Source organism: Eschrichtius robustus, chromosome 15, assembly GCF_028021215.1.
Source record: "Eschrichtius robustus isolate mEscRob2 chromosome 15, mEscRob2.pri, whole genome shotgun sequence".
Taxonomy (NCBI): Eukaryota; Metazoa; Chordata; class Mammalia; order Artiodactyla; family Eschrichtiidae; genus Eschrichtius; species Eschrichtius robustus.
The window spans coordinates 64,388,397-64,402,457 of NC_090838.1; the positions used below are offsets into that span (position 1 = coordinate 64,388,397).

General features: G+C 53.4%; 1 protein-coding gene across 7 annotated transcripts in view; it reads right to left on the bottom strand.

Annotated features, from left to right (window-relative positions):
* Positions 1-2,682: 2,682 nt before the first annotated feature.
* The window catches only part of DCTN1 (dynactin subunit 1), a 30,179-nt gene continuing 18,800 nt past the window's right edge, over positions 2,683-14,061 (bottom strand). For 3 of the 7 annotated variants that reach the window (XM_068565187.1, XM_068565185.1, XM_068565188.1), the window contains 25 exons: positions 13,042-13,233; positions 12,497-12,694; positions 12,142-12,346; positions 11,987-12,065; positions 11,714-11,873; positions 11,498-11,602; positions 11,126-11,317; positions 10,920-11,036; positions 10,521-10,673; positions 9,764-9,924; positions 9,490-9,658; positions 9,155-9,223; positions 8,855-8,917; positions 8,594-8,743; positions 8,270-8,431; positions 8,051-8,182; positions 7,701-7,826; positions 7,318-7,460; positions 6,876-7,042; positions 5,166-5,180; positions 4,840-4,973; positions 4,531-4,723; positions 4,209-4,288; positions 3,573-3,662; positions 2,683-3,163 (listed from right to left, as the gene is read on the bottom strand). In XM_068565187.1, the coding sequence (XP_068421288.1) occupies positions 3,026-3,163; positions 3,573-3,662; positions 4,209-4,288; positions 4,531-4,723; positions 4,840-4,973; positions 5,166-5,180; positions 6,876-7,042; positions 7,318-7,460; positions 7,701-7,826; positions 8,051-8,182; positions 8,270-8,431; positions 8,594-8,743; positions 8,855-8,917; positions 9,155-9,223; positions 9,490-9,658; positions 9,764-9,924; positions 10,521-10,673; positions 10,920-11,036; positions 11,126-11,317; positions 11,498-11,602; positions 11,714-11,873; positions 11,987-12,065; positions 12,142-12,346; positions 12,497-12,694; positions 13,042-13,233 (3,393 nt within the window). In that variant the 3' untranslated portion in view covers positions 2,683-3,025. The remainder of the gene's footprint in view (positions 3,164-3,572; positions 3,663-4,208; positions 4,289-4,530; positions 4,724-4,839; positions 4,974-5,165; positions 5,181-6,875; positions 7,043-7,317; positions 7,461-7,700; positions 7,827-8,050; positions 8,183-8,269; positions 8,432-8,593; positions 8,744-8,854; positions 8,918-9,154; positions 9,224-9,489; positions 9,659-9,763; positions 9,925-10,520; positions 10,674-10,919; positions 11,037-11,125; positions 11,318-11,497; positions 11,603-11,713; positions 11,874-11,986; positions 12,066-12,141; positions 12,347-12,496; positions 12,695-13,041; positions 13,234-14,061) is intronic. The other 4 variants (XM_068565186.1, XM_068565190.1, XM_068565191.1 and 1 more) reach the window with 2 other exon arrangements.

Genomic DNA, 14,061 nt, shown 5'->3' on the forward strand with positions numbered 1-14,061 from the left:
CAGACTTCTCTGCTGAGCTCTGTATCCAGTTGGAACCACTTGGACATTCTCACAGGCACCTCAAACTCATTTCTAAAATGAAACTCACAGTGCTGCTCCCCAAACGTGTGCCCTTCTCCTGTGTTTTGGGGGAGGCAGAGATGAACGACACCTTAAAGGAACTCTCAGTCTGGCTAAAGGAGACAGATGGGTGAACTCACAATCACAATGGAAAGAGACACTTACTGGTATAAAGCAATGCCATAGGGGTGTGTACTGAAGAAGAGAAGAAAGGCTGCTGTGGGCTAGGCTTGCATGCTTTCTCTCATTTAGCCTTTACCACAGCCCTGTTAAGGTATTGTTATTCCTATTTTGCAGTTGAGAAAGCAGACCAGTAATTAGAAATCTCGCCAAGGTCACAAAGCAACTAAATCCAAGCACACCTGAAAAAAAAAAGGTTCATATTCTTTGCCTGTCCAGAAGAGGAGCACCTAAGAGGTTACAGGGATTGGAGATTTCCTAAGGTAGCAGTGCCGGAACTGTCTTAATAAATGAACAGGCTGTCAGCTAAGATGGGGTGGGGTGGGGTGGGGGCAGAGAGATAGAAAGGAAGGAAGGAGGTAACTGGCATTCCTGGCAGTGGGAAGAGGCCTGAGCAATCACATGGTGGCAAAGAAACTGCAGGGGTTCACTAAGCCTAGACCATAAGGCACAAGAGAGGCTGGAGAGGTGGGCAGGATCCAAATCATGGATGGCCTCGTGCGCCATTCTAGTGAATTTAAATTTTAAATTCTAGACACTTGGAAGAACCATTTCAGGATTTTGTTTAACTTTTAAATTCTACTTGAAAGAACCATTTCAGAATTTAAACAGAGAATGACACAGCCCAGTGTGCATTTTGGAAGGGTCTCTTGGGCATCCATGAGAATTGGGTGAGAGAGGCAACGGAGGTAGGATGACCATTTCAAAGACTGCTGAAATACCCAGAGCAAGAAATTATACACGAAGTTAGCAGTGGAGGGAGCGGAAAAAAGTGAACAGATGTGAGAGACAGTAATGAAGGAAAAACTGAACAAGACTGGGTAACTAAATTAGCTAAGGAGAGTGGAGAAGCCATCAGATACCCTGGTTTGTGGCTTGTCATATACAGGACATGGAAAAGATGCTTTCCGTTTTAGACATGCTGACTTTGAGATAGATACCAACAGGCAACTGAATAAATAAGTATGGTATTCGGAAAGCAGTAATGGTGAGAAACCACTACCAAGGCAAAAGGACAGAACAAGAAAGCCCTGTCCTCTTCTCGTACCCCCGGGAGTTGCCCAGTCTTGGCCCTTGGTATCTTGGGCCCTTGGTAACCACCAATGGGAAGGGAGGTCAGCAGCTTAGGTAGAAAGGACAGGAACACAATCCAATCCCAGGGAAAGAACAGTGTGGTCTGCAACTTCCTCAGCACTAGAGGAGGCCAATTTGGAGAGGTGAGGTAAAGACTCTCTGATATCAAGACACAGCCACCCTCCTCAACCAATTCTGGAAGAATTAAGCCCTAACACCCTAAGGTACCCCTTAGGTATATAAAGAATTGTATCCTATGCATCTCAAATGTTATCAGCTATGTGTAATCCTTGAGAGTATTGAGGAAAGTCACACAAGTCATTTTCTCTTGGAACCCCAGTTGAAAAAGGCTAAGGTGCAGAGCAGGTATCAAAACACCATAATCCACCGACCTTCCCAGAGGGTGCACCAATTGGGAATGCGCCCAGCGCTAGCGTGTGCCCTGGGATCCCAACCTGGAACTTCCTTGTCCTGTTTGCTCCTTTCCCACAAGCAGAGGACCTGACCTAGCTGCAGCTGCTCCTAAGCACTAGGGGTCTCTCCCTCCAATTGGATCAGAGACCTCTGGCAGCCTGGGCAGGATTTCCCCAAGGAGGGAATAAAAGAGAGTATCAAGGGAATTCCCTGGCAGTGCAGTGGTTAGGACGCCACACTTCCACTGCAGGGGGCGCGGGTAAACAGCACAGACAAAAAAAAAAAAAAGAGAGAGAGAGAGACAGTATCAAGGAGTCAGCCAACTGAACTAAACTGGGGCTAAGCTCTAAAATGCCGGGGCACTGCTCATTGGCCTAACGGGCCCCAAATCTAGAAGTGATTTCAGTAGGTCTGGGCCAAGGCCCAGAAATGTGCAAATTTTTTCAAAGGAGCTCCCCACGTGATACTAATTTGTAGTGGGACTTGGGAGCAGCTTTTGCAACTTCTATCCTTTCTTACCGGTCTGTTGCTTTGGTCTTCCCTTGCTTAGTAAATGTTCCCTCTGAAAGGCCCCAGATCTTATGGGGAGACTGTGCCAGTGCATCAGAAAGTTGTCTGGGGTGGTGATCACACCATTAGCCCAGCTCCAAACACTGGCCTGAAGAGCAGTGGAAGATCCAGAAAGCAGAGGCAGGCCTGCTGGCAGAGACTAAATACTCCTGGCCTCCTAACTCCACAAATGAACTCAGGAGCTGAGCCCGTGGGCTAGCCCTTTTCCCCTTGCTCCGAGAAACTTACTGCACACAAATTTGAGGAACACGGCATTCTACTGGTCACTACAGAGGGAGACCTTCAAATGTGACCCAGTCAAAGCCTCCTCAGCATCCCTTCTCCTCCACTCCTGCTCTGAGCCAAATGGCCCAAGTCCCACTCCCAACACCACACAGAGAACACTGAAGCAGAAGTGACTTTAATCAAGGGGTGAAGTCCTCAATCTGGGAGACCTCACTTGACCTTCGGTGGTGGGATCTCAGCCTACCTACCCCCCACGGCCCCTGAGGCTCCTCAGGAAGGAGGGAGCAATTGAACAGCAAGTTCCAGCAGAGGTCAGGGAATGGAAATAGGGGAACCAGGTCAAGCGGCAGGGGCAGCGCACTGACAGGTGGGAGTGAAGCTGAAAAGGGCAGGAACAGCTTTACACAGGCGGTTCTACCTGGGGGCTACCTGGTGGCTATGCATCAGGCAGAGCGGCACCAGGAGGGCTGAGTGTAGAAGAGGACAGCGAGGGAAGGAGCATTTAGGAGATGAGGCGACCATGAAGCTGGTGCAGCTGCTCCTGGGTGAGCACCAGCCGGTGTCGCTGTCCAAGGCCAGCAGCACACGAGAAGGTCACTTTGCCCATGTATACAGTGTCGTCCTGCTGCTCTTCCTTGGCCTGGGAGTTGGGAAGGGGAAGAGGCCTCCAGGTCAGGGACTCACTTGAGCTGTGTGCCACTGACAGTGTCCCTGAGCACTGAGACCCTGGGTGACTGAGGCTTTGAGGCTGCTAGGCTATAATGACCACATTTTCCAAATCAGAATTGAGGTGCACAGCCTGACAAGGGAGTTTTGAGCCCCTCCTGATGTCAAAAGTCATAGAAGATGTTTAACTGCTAAAATATTGGAATTTCAGGAAGCAATGCAAGCACTCTTAAGATACTTGCAAGTAAGACTTGGCCAGATTTCTCAGGATGTTCAGTTGTTGGACCTGAGACCCTAGAAGCCTCTTCGAATTCGGGAGGAGAGGGGAAGGACCCACCTGAGCCCTCCATACTGCCCATCCTCCTCCCCATGCTCCCTCTTACCCTGAGGAAGGCTGATGAAGGGAAGGTGGCAAAGTCAGTGGGGACCGTGGCTCCAGGGCGCTGAGATACAGTCTCCTTAAGGACCTCATCCTGGCAGAGGGGAAAAGGATTCATTTAGGGTACCCCCACAGGCTAGCCCAGTACCTGCCTGGTTTCACAGGAAGGAACACTAATACCAAAGAAGCAGGGATCAATCCTCTTTATCACAATACTTTTGCTCTCAACTCCAATCCCATCCCTACCCAACATCCTTACTTTAGATACTTACCCTTTTAAGGCTCAACTCAGATTCTATAGCTTCTGGGAAGCCATTTCCAACCATTCTACTCTGCAGTGATATCAGCTCTGACAGAAGTTGTGCCTGAAACCACACGCTCTAAAGATGATCCTAGCTCAACCCATTTTGTTGATAAGAATCTGTTTTCTGTTGATGAGAATCTGTTTGGGAGTGAGGGCAGGTTCCCAAGGCAGGAATCCTGCCTCCCCTTCCATCTCCTCCCCAGTGTGTCATCTAGCACAGGGCTGGGCCCCCAGGAACCCTGGGAGTCCTTGTGGAAATGAACATGCTAGGGCCTCCACCACGGAATGCTCTGAAGCGGACACTGTTGGGTGAAAAAGGGCAGGGTCTAAACTAACCTTGAGCTTCTCGATGGTGTCGCTTAGGGACTTGAGCTGAGCCACTTGCTCCAGGAGCTGGGCCGATGGGCTCTTGGCAGCTGTGGGGAGAGAAGGCTAGTGAGGCCCACCAAGGCCCAGGCAGGCAGCTGTACTGGATTAAGGGTCATTAGTGCAGATACTGGACCCGCTCATGGAGTAGACATGTAAGAGAGTAGGTGAATCAAGCAAATTAAACATTTAGGCCAAAGGGCAGTGCTAGGAAGAGCCTCTCTGGCGTGGGAATTGCCTGGGGCGAGGGGAAGGGGTGTGTTTTTCATCTCAGGAGTTGGCTGGTCCATACCAGGGCTGGTGCGGGTGATGTCCACGACATGGGTGTGTGTGCTCAACTGATTCAATGTCTCCAGCAGCTGGTTAGTCTTACGATACAGCACTCCAGCAGCTAGATCACTGCCAGGGCCTTCACGGGGTAGGAGAGAGAGCTTTGCCACGTGCAGAGGGGGCAGGGCTGCTAAGGATGCCTTCATCTGGGCTCCCTGTGGGGGAAGGGGGAAGAAGGGGTAGTGGTAGTAAGTGATAGAAGGCCCTGCCATCTATCATCAATGAGGCAGTTACACTCCACCTCTACCCATCCCCCCCGTGACCTCCTCACCTTGAGGATGCTGTTCTCATGCTGGAGCTGGGAGATGTGCAGCCTCATGGCAGAGATCTGCTGAAGCAGCAGTGGTGAGTCCTTCACCAGCCCTGGGCCTGGCACAGATCCCAGAGCCTGCCCAGAGGCACCTCCTATGGGTACCATAACAAATGTCATGAGCCCCAGGTGCAGAAGGCTGAAGATGGGCTCCATCCCTAGTCATCCCCTTTCCTTATCCCCTCCTACCTCCAGTTGTGATTGCTCCCAAGGGGGCAGTCTCACCCTGCTCCCCCAGCCCCAATTCCCACCAGCCCTGTTAACTCCCCACCAGGATGGGTCTCTACCTCGCTGCTGTTCTTCTGTGCTCAGGATAGCCCATGGGGGAGCAGGAAAAGAGGAAAGAGCAATTAGATGATTTGGGAGTGAGGGGGACATACCAGAGGAATCCTGGGCATGCAGGAAGATTTTTTTCCTGATCACCTTCTCTAACAAGACCCCGCCTCTACTTTTGGGGAAAGAGCAAATATGTGTGAAAGACAGAAAAGGGGAGCCAGGCCACAATACAGGGTGCAACACGTGAGGAAGAGTGGCAGCGGGAGTGTGCGCTGGAGGAAGCACTTGAGGCCATTCTTGCCTCCCTGCCTCAGACTCCAGCTCCCAGAAGGGCAGACGGAACACTCCTGAAACCCTGATATGTCCGCACCCTTAGTGCTCCCCAGCAGCAAAACTTAAGTTGAGGATGTAGACACATTCCCATGTTCCTCAGGTTCCCCAGTGCTCTGAGACAAAAGTCACCCTCTTTTTGGTGTGAAGTTTTATAAACTAAGAACCCATATTTGTTTAAAGAGCCTATGCTAAAACAACGCAATGCGGTAATTCTGGAGACTCCCCTCCCAAGGAACATGGAGCCGTCTGCACCACAGGAGTCTAAAGTCAAGAAGACGCTTGGTCACTTTCAGGGTCAAGCGGCACCAGTGATGGCGGCTTTGATGAGGACAAGACCCTAGGTGAGGCCAGCTGACAAGGCAAGCACAGGAGGGGAGATCTAGAGATCCTGAGGGTTTAATTCCATTACAAGGAGTTTGTCTTCTGGAGGTGAGAAGAGTAAGTAAGAAACTGAAGAGAGAACAAAAACCAAACTACATGGTAGATGAGAACTAACATGGTGGTGGCCGCCTCCTTGGTCAGGAAACTAAGGATATTAGGCCTGGAAGCCAGAAAAACTCCAGATAAGGAGCCCTGACCACACTAAGAGACCAGGCAAAGGTCAGAACACAAGCCCCAAGTGAAACTGGGAGAATTCAGTAATGGAAGAGACAACCACTCTATAGGGTGAAGCCACGTGAACTCAGTGGGGAAGAAAAAATGCAGTGCCCAAGCAGAGGAGGAATCAAGAGCAAGCACCATCCACTGCTGCAGGCTGATGACCCTCTGGAATACAGGGCTGGGACAGAAAAGCCAGACTGCAGACCCAGAAGGGACATCTACTAGAGTCCAACTGTCACTGTAATTCTGAGCTTTACCAACAACCTGGTAAGGCCCCACTGCCCCACTGCCCCACCTTGGTCAGAACTCTGCACATATCTTCAAGGAGAAGTAAAAACTTGGTGAAAGTCGCCAGAGGGCTTCCCTGGTGGCGCAGCGGTTAAGAATCCACCTGCCAATGCAGGGGACACGGGTTTGAGCCCTGGTCCAGGAAGATCCCACATGCCACGGAACAACTAAGCCCACGCGCCACAACTACTGAGCCTGTGCTCTAGAGCCCGCGAGCCACAACTACCGAAGCCCGCGCACCTAGAGCCCATGCTCCACAAGAAAAGCCACTGCAATGAGAAGCCCGCGCGCAGCAAGGAAGACCCAATGCAGCCACAAATAAATAAATAAATTCATTAAAAAAAAAAAAAAAAGTTGCCACAGAGTGAAACTGGGCAAGCATGTTCCTGGTTGAATATCCAGGGGGAAAAGAGGGGGGCAGAAGTCAAACTGAAGCCAAGGGCAGGAGGGGGGCCATTCAATTTCCTCTGGGCTAGTGCTGCCTGTTCCACTGCACTCACCACCAGCAATGCCAGACACCAGGGTAGCAATACCCGAGGGAGGGGGACCCCGGAGCCCCTCGATCGTGCGCTTGGACTGGCTGTTCAATCGCTGCTTTAACTCTGCTTTCTCTGCTTCCAGCTGGTCAATGTCAGCCTGAAGTGCATCCATCGTCTCCTCAAACTCTCTGTGAAAGAGAATCTGGGCTTGGACAGTGTCCCTTCCCCATGGCCCCACCCCCCCTTCTCAGTCCTAACTGAGTCCTTGGAGTAGCCCTACTGGTGAGGAGCCAGGGGCAGAAGAGGCTCAGATTGGGATGAGACGATGGGGATGTCAGTTGGGAAGGAAGATGGCATCTGTCCTCCTGGGGAGTCTCACTACAAGAGGCCCTGGGCTAGGCGGCAGGGAGCTGCTGGCAGGAGGGAGGGGTGGAGTGAGCAGGGGCCTGGGAAGGTGCCTGACTTCTCTTTCTTCCGCAGCAGCGCCTGGGTCTCCTCCAGCCGAGTCTGGACTTTCTCGATGCGCTCATCTGCATCCTTGGCTGCACTGTCCAGCTTCTTCTCCAGGAGGCTCAGCCGCACATTGGCCTCACTGAGCTCTTCCCCCTGGATGAGGGCAGAGAGCGTCTAGTTCCCTTACACCCTCCCATGGCCCCCCAGAGACCTGGGATAGACCATGAGATAGAAAGCTTCCTGAGGGCCCAAGAGAACTCCCACTGATCACAGGTGCCACTTCTCCCCACTCAACCCCCAGCCCCCCTCAGTTATGATCACCAACACTCACTGCTTCCCTGTGCCCCATGCTATTTCCTGGCCCCCCAGATCCAGAGCCTTCCCTATCCTCACCTTGATCTTGAGTGACTTCTTCAACTCCTTGATAACTGTCTCTCGATCTTCAAGCTTCAAGCCCAGGCCTTCAGCATCTGTGATCTCTGCACGAAGGGCTGCAGCCCGCAGCTCAACTGGGGGAGGCTAAGGGTAGGGACAGGAGGCAGAGGGCAGGGATAGGGAGAGGAGGTCAAGGCACTCCTTTCAGAGATCCAAAGGGAAAATCTTCTCCTTGCCTTCTAAGCAGGATGGTGCTCCCCAGATTCCTTCCTGCTGCTGCCCAGCCCTCCCTCCCACAATTAGCAGCAGCTCTCCAAGTCCTGCTCCTCCAGGCCCCTGGAGCCCCTCCAAGGAGCTACCCCACTCACCTTGCTAGGGGGCCGTTCTGCATCATACTCTCCCTCCTGCATGGCTGTGGCCAACTTGTTCATGGTACTGATCAAGATGTTGCATGACTGGCGCAGACACTCATAGGGGCTGCTGGAGGGGGTCCCGTAGATCTGCAGGTGCCAAGGGCAGTAGTGAAAACCCCACACTGGCCACCTGACTCCCCCATCACCACCTTCTGCCCAGCCATCCCAGCTCACCTGCTCCCCTGCTTTGAAAGCCAGCTCCTCCAGGGCAGCCACAGGCAGGCCTTCATTCTCTGCCAGTGGGGCAATGAGCTGGGCAGCAGCAGCGGCCACCTCCTGCAGCACAGCCACCACCCACGTCAGGTGTTTCCTGCAGTCTAGGAGTGTGTCGGATACCTGTGCAACAGGCCAGAGTCAGGAGCCCACTCTGGGCCCAGCACCACAGCTCCCAGCTACCTCAAAACCATTCTTGTCCCCTGACCATATCCAGATCCTTGACATGCCGGGCCCCTCCTGGTTCTACTTGGCTTCCTTCCTGTCCCCCTTCACAGCCCAAACCTGTGGTCCAAAGGCCAGTGCAGCTGGGATCCCAGGAGCATCTGTCCCTGGCATTCGCCTCCGGATCTTCTTGCAGAACTGGCGGATATCACTGCATGAAGTTTCCAGGTCCCGGAGCAGGAGGGCAATATCTGAAGCCTCCTGCCCACCCTACTCAGGGAATAGGAAACAGATGGAGAGCCAAGTCAGCATTAGGGCTGGGGTGGGGAGGTGGGGACTAAAAAGGAAGAGGAGCTCAAATAGATCTAGTTGTGCTCTCACCTGCAAGAAGGCCCGCAGCCGTCCCACCTCCACACTCATGCAGTCCAGGGCACTCTGGGTGAACTGTGAGGACAGAAGCAGGTCATTGTCAGCCCCCAACAGGAGTCCTTCTGCCCCATCACCATCTCTAAGAAGTCTCCGCCCTCAGCTGGCCCCCATCCATAAGTGGGTCCTCTGGCTTCCCTGATCTGGCCTTAGTGACCCTGTTCCAGTCTTATGTGACACCCCTTGAGGGTGTGATCTGATGTCTTCCATTTCTGATCTCTATAAGGGGCTCAACCACTGGCCCAGATACCTCACCTTAATGTGGTCAGCCAGCTGTATGGTACTGTCCTCCGGTTGTTCAGAGAGGTGGATGCTGTACAGATGCTGAGGAGGGATGGCAAAGAAACAGACAGTCTTTAGGCCTTGGAAGAATGGAGAATTCTTCCCAAACTGCAATTTGACCCTGTCATCACGGGGCTCCAGAGGTATGAGAGCATCCAAAACCCTCAAGGAGCTGCATCCTAAGGTGAGTCCATCTACGAGCCTCAAGCCATCAGCCTGGGACATACAACCTTGGCTACACTGCAACAGCCTCCAGCAGAAGAAACCCTCCCTCCCTCCTGTGCCAAGGCTGAATTCTCGCCCCAGACCTGGTAGTACTTGATGGCTTTGGTGAGAGGCTCTACGTTGACAGTCTCGTCCAGCTGATCCTTGTGCAGCAGCTCAATGAGAAAATCCAAGGAGCGTTCATGGGCACTCATTTCAGGGTAGAGGCTGCCCACCTTCTTATACACATCCACACTGCACTGAGAGAGGGCACTAGAGACCAGAGAAGGGCCCTGTGAGGCCAGGGTCTACCAGGCAATCTCAGTTCCAGCCAATCTCGGACCCGGGGCCCTGGAGTAGAGGTCAGGGGTTACTTACTGCTCATAACGGTGGAGTGTGGCCTGCAGCAAACTCAGCGAATACACCAGCCCAGCAGCAAAGCTGAGCTGCTCCCCCACAGCTCCTCGAAGTCCTGGCCGCTCTGAACAGTTCTCACTTAGTTCAAACTTCTCCTGGGCCTGCTTCCGGATTAGCTCTGCCTGTGGGAAGAAGCACCAGAGACCTGGGGCTCAGAGCAGAGGATGGAGAACACAGACTCAGGAATATAGAGAGCTGAGCAACTATGTAGGGGGCATGGATACATGGGGGAGAAAGCAGAAACAGCTCTTAGATGGGCAGGGACTATCACATGGGCAAGGGGTAATGATGTGATTACTGGTGGTTATGAAGATTTGGGATGTGGGGATGAAAGGGTGGCAGGACCAGTGGGACCAAGCTCTTTCCCACCTTAAAGCTACTGCTCCTGCTACCTTTCTACCTAGAATGCTATCCTGACAATTACCTCCCCACTAACTCCTAGTCATCTTCTAAGTCTCACCTCAAATGTCATGCCTTCGGTGACATCCCTCTATCTAAATCAGCTCTCCGACCGTGCTCTCTCAAAAACGCTACCTCCCCTTCACAACATGCCGTCTGTAATATACACCCATCTGTGACTTTGTTGACTGTGTTCCTCCACTACGTCATAAACTCTGTGAGCAGGGACAATGACTGTTACCTTCACGTGGCATCCTCAATGCCTGGTTCACAGCAAGTTCAACAGATTCCTGCTGGGCACGTGACTGATAGACCATACCTTGCAAATGAGACGAGGCATGAGCAGCAGCACCAGGACGCAGTCGTGGTCCCCACCTGGCCGAAGGAAGCTGTCAGGCATGAAGGCTGTCAGCAGGGACATGTGCCGGTTGGCCTGTGCCACCTCCATCTGCCTCAATTCCATCTCAATTGCCTGTGAGGTGGACAGGGAGGTGGGCTCTCAGCCAGGCTGCAGAGAGCCTCATAACCACCATGCTGTGCTCCACCACATCCCCCACTTCTAGGACAGGCCCAGGCCAGGAGTCTTCCAAACCACCACACAAAGCACCCCCCCATCCAGGAAGCTGAAGCCCAGAACCCCACACCAGATCAGCCCACCGCCACACCCAGGCTGGGGTACCCAACACTCAGTCCTCTGCGACCCACCCACTTTCCTGACCTTGGCATGGGCCTTAGTCTCAGCAAACTTGATTTTGAAGTCAAAAGTCTCTGGTGGTGGCTGCTGCTGCCTCTCCACAGATGCTTCCTGCTGGTTTGTCAGTTCCCGGTTCACATCCTGGGAACAGGGACGGACAATGAGGCACAGCTGGGTCCTCAGGGAGCCCTGGGGAGATGGTGGGCAGAGAGTAGCAGGTATGCAGGCACCTGCAGGTGGGCGGTCAGCTGGCGATACTTCTTGATGGTCTGCTGATAGTCTGCAACTGTCTCCTGGGCTGCCTCCACACGCTTCTGGGCCTCTCGCACCCGTGCACCCGCCATATCCAGCTGCTCCCGCAGCTCCAGTTCTGTCTCACGTGCATTCTCCTGCAGCTCATCGTTCATTTCATTCATTGCTTCCTGGGAGGCCACAGGGGAGTTGAGGCAAAGGAAAGTCAGAGTCAGGGTAGCAGGCCAGGGTGGGTTCACTCACCACGCCTCCTACTCAAAGGTCAGGGATCACATGTCAGCCCTTCTCTCAGCAAGTCACTTCCAAAACCCTCCATCAGGGTCATAAGTCAGAGTCTGCTCTTCTCTTACCAAGTCCCCCACGGTTTCTCTCAATTCCCGCACTTTCTCTTCCAGATTCAGGTTCCGGTCTGTCAGCATCTCCACCATCTCCTCAGCACCCAGAGCAGCATCCACCTGTGTTACAGAGAGGGAACAAGGAGAAGGGCTGAAAGGTGCCTAGAAACAGAAGGCACCAAAAAGCGAGTCAGTGGAGGTGCTCTGGGCAAGGCGCTGGGCTCCCCAGACCTGCTCCTTGAGCTCATCAATGGTGCTCTCTGCCTGGCTCAGCTCCTCCTGCAGACGCTCCCGCTGTTGCCTCACAACTTCCAGCTCCTGGTTCTTCTTTTCCATGAGCTTCTGGAGTTTCACGTGCTCCTGCTTCTCGGAGGAAGAAAGATCCCGCATTCTGTGGGAAAATGGGGAGAGAGAAGAGAGCAGAGTGTGTCAGAGTCACCGGGTGGTGGGCGCTCTAACACATTTGGAGGCAGGAGAGTGAGCCCCGCAGCGAGAGGACCCTACCTCACTAGGGCATCCTTTAGGCGGGCGTTCTGCTCCTCAAGCTGCTTGAGCTGGTAACTGGATGCAGCGCCATCTGAGCCTGGGGAAAACCATTAATACTTTCAGACAAAGTTCCAACCCCACCATTTGGCCTCCAGCAGCTCCTGGTCCCTTACCCTTCTCTTCAATCTCAGCCTTGAGGATCTCCAAGTCAGTGGTGAGCTCGTCCACACGCTCCTTCAGCGCCTCCACCTCTTGCTGTAGGGACTCAGCCCGCTCTTCAGCCATCTCCTTATCCAGAGTGGCCATCTCGATGGCATCAGCAGTGTCAGCCATCTCCTCCATGTAGCGTTCCTTTGCCTCTAGTGCCTCCTTGGCTTCCTGAAGAGGAGTGGAGGTTGGTTGGGGTACAAGCACAGAGCTGCCTCATGCACCCTTTCTCACAGGACATTCCAGGCTCCAGTTTCAGCTTCCAGTACACTTCCTTGGGCCCCGTGCCTCCCCAGACACCCTCTTCATCCCAAGTCCCACCTTCCGAGCCTCTTTGAGGCGCCGCTGCAGGTCTGCCTGCTGCTCCTGCATTTTGCTTTTCCATTCCTGCACCTGCTCCAGCTGAATCTTGTGTTTCTCCAGCTCTTTTAGCTTTGCCTTGTCTTCTGCACGTTTCAGTCGCAGGGTCTCCAGTTTCTCCTCCAGGTCCCGCACTTGGGCCCTCAGCCCCTCCTCCTCCTGCAAAGGAGAGACCCTTCAGTCTATGCACAGCCTCCCCCGTTTTCCCCATCAAGACTGAGCTGGAGTGGAAAGGACAGGAATGTGTGCAGACATCATTCCAGGCCCAGGGCCAAAGCAAGTGGCATACAAACATCTGAGAAGAGCCTGATACATAAGGGGAAAGTGTGGAAGGGCGGAGAGTATAAGGTAGCTTAGTCAGTGATGGGATACCTATATGCTGTGTCCCCCACGCTTCTAATCCAAGTTCTGGGTCTCCCCCAACCCTGGGAAACTTCGAAGACCCTGCCAGGGGTCATAGGCCCCTTCGTGTCTTGGTTCTTCTTCACTCCAACCCCAGACCTTACCTTAGACGGGGAAGGAAGCGGTGGGGCTGCTCCAGGAGAGGTGAGGGCTGGCGTGGGGATGATGGGTGCCGCCAGCGGAGTCTGAGCTGGGGTGCTGGGCTCACTGCTGCTCAGCTCACCTGCTGATGCTGAGCCAGAGGGGCCCAGGGAACTACTGGCCCCAGCTACCCCAGTGCTGGCTGGGCGGGTGGGCTATTCAGACAGGGTAGGGGCAGACCAGAAAAAGTGTAGGGGACAGGGAGGGGTGGTGAAAGAGAGTAAGACGGAATATGAGAATATGGTGAGGGAAGTGACAGAAAAGGAAAAAGGCAGAGAGTATCAAAGCACAATGAGAACAGAGAAACAGTGATGGGCAGAACGAAAATGACACAGTCAGAGATAGTGACAAAGGACCAGGGCAGGGTGGGGGTGAGAGGATGGCAGGAGAGCAAGGGATGGAAAAAGACATAAGATTACAATACTCCTCCCTTGGCACTGACCCCACATTCCTCCAAGCTCTGGCACTAACCCCTTAGAGCAGAATCCCTTACTCCCCAGACCATTCCTTTTGTGACCCACTTGTGATCATTCTAGCAATTTCTTAATACTCCCAATCCCATTGTTGCTCTGGGCCTGGGCCCTCCTCCTCCAGAGGGAAAAAGTGCCTCAGTGTCATTCCCAGAGAAAAAGAACAGATTGATCTCTAACTTTCATGTTCCCAGAGAAGGCTGGGCTAAAAGTGGGGGTACTAGGCCCCCCAGCTCTTTAAATCAAGCTGATTCTCCTTCCCTTGATCTACTGCAGGGTACCCTGCAGGTAAAAGAGCCAGGGTGAAAGTTGTAATCCTTGGTTCCCCTCTGAAACAAGGTCAGTACAGCCAACCCATCTGTCACCTCCCTCCCTCCAAGACAGAGGGGCTCTCATCAGATGACACTACCCAGGCCCCTGTGGAGCTGAGGCCCTGGAGCAGACAGGCCTGCCCAGTGCTCCTCCCTGCAGTGCTGAGCCCTGAAGCTCTCCCGATGGGCTGACACTCAGAGA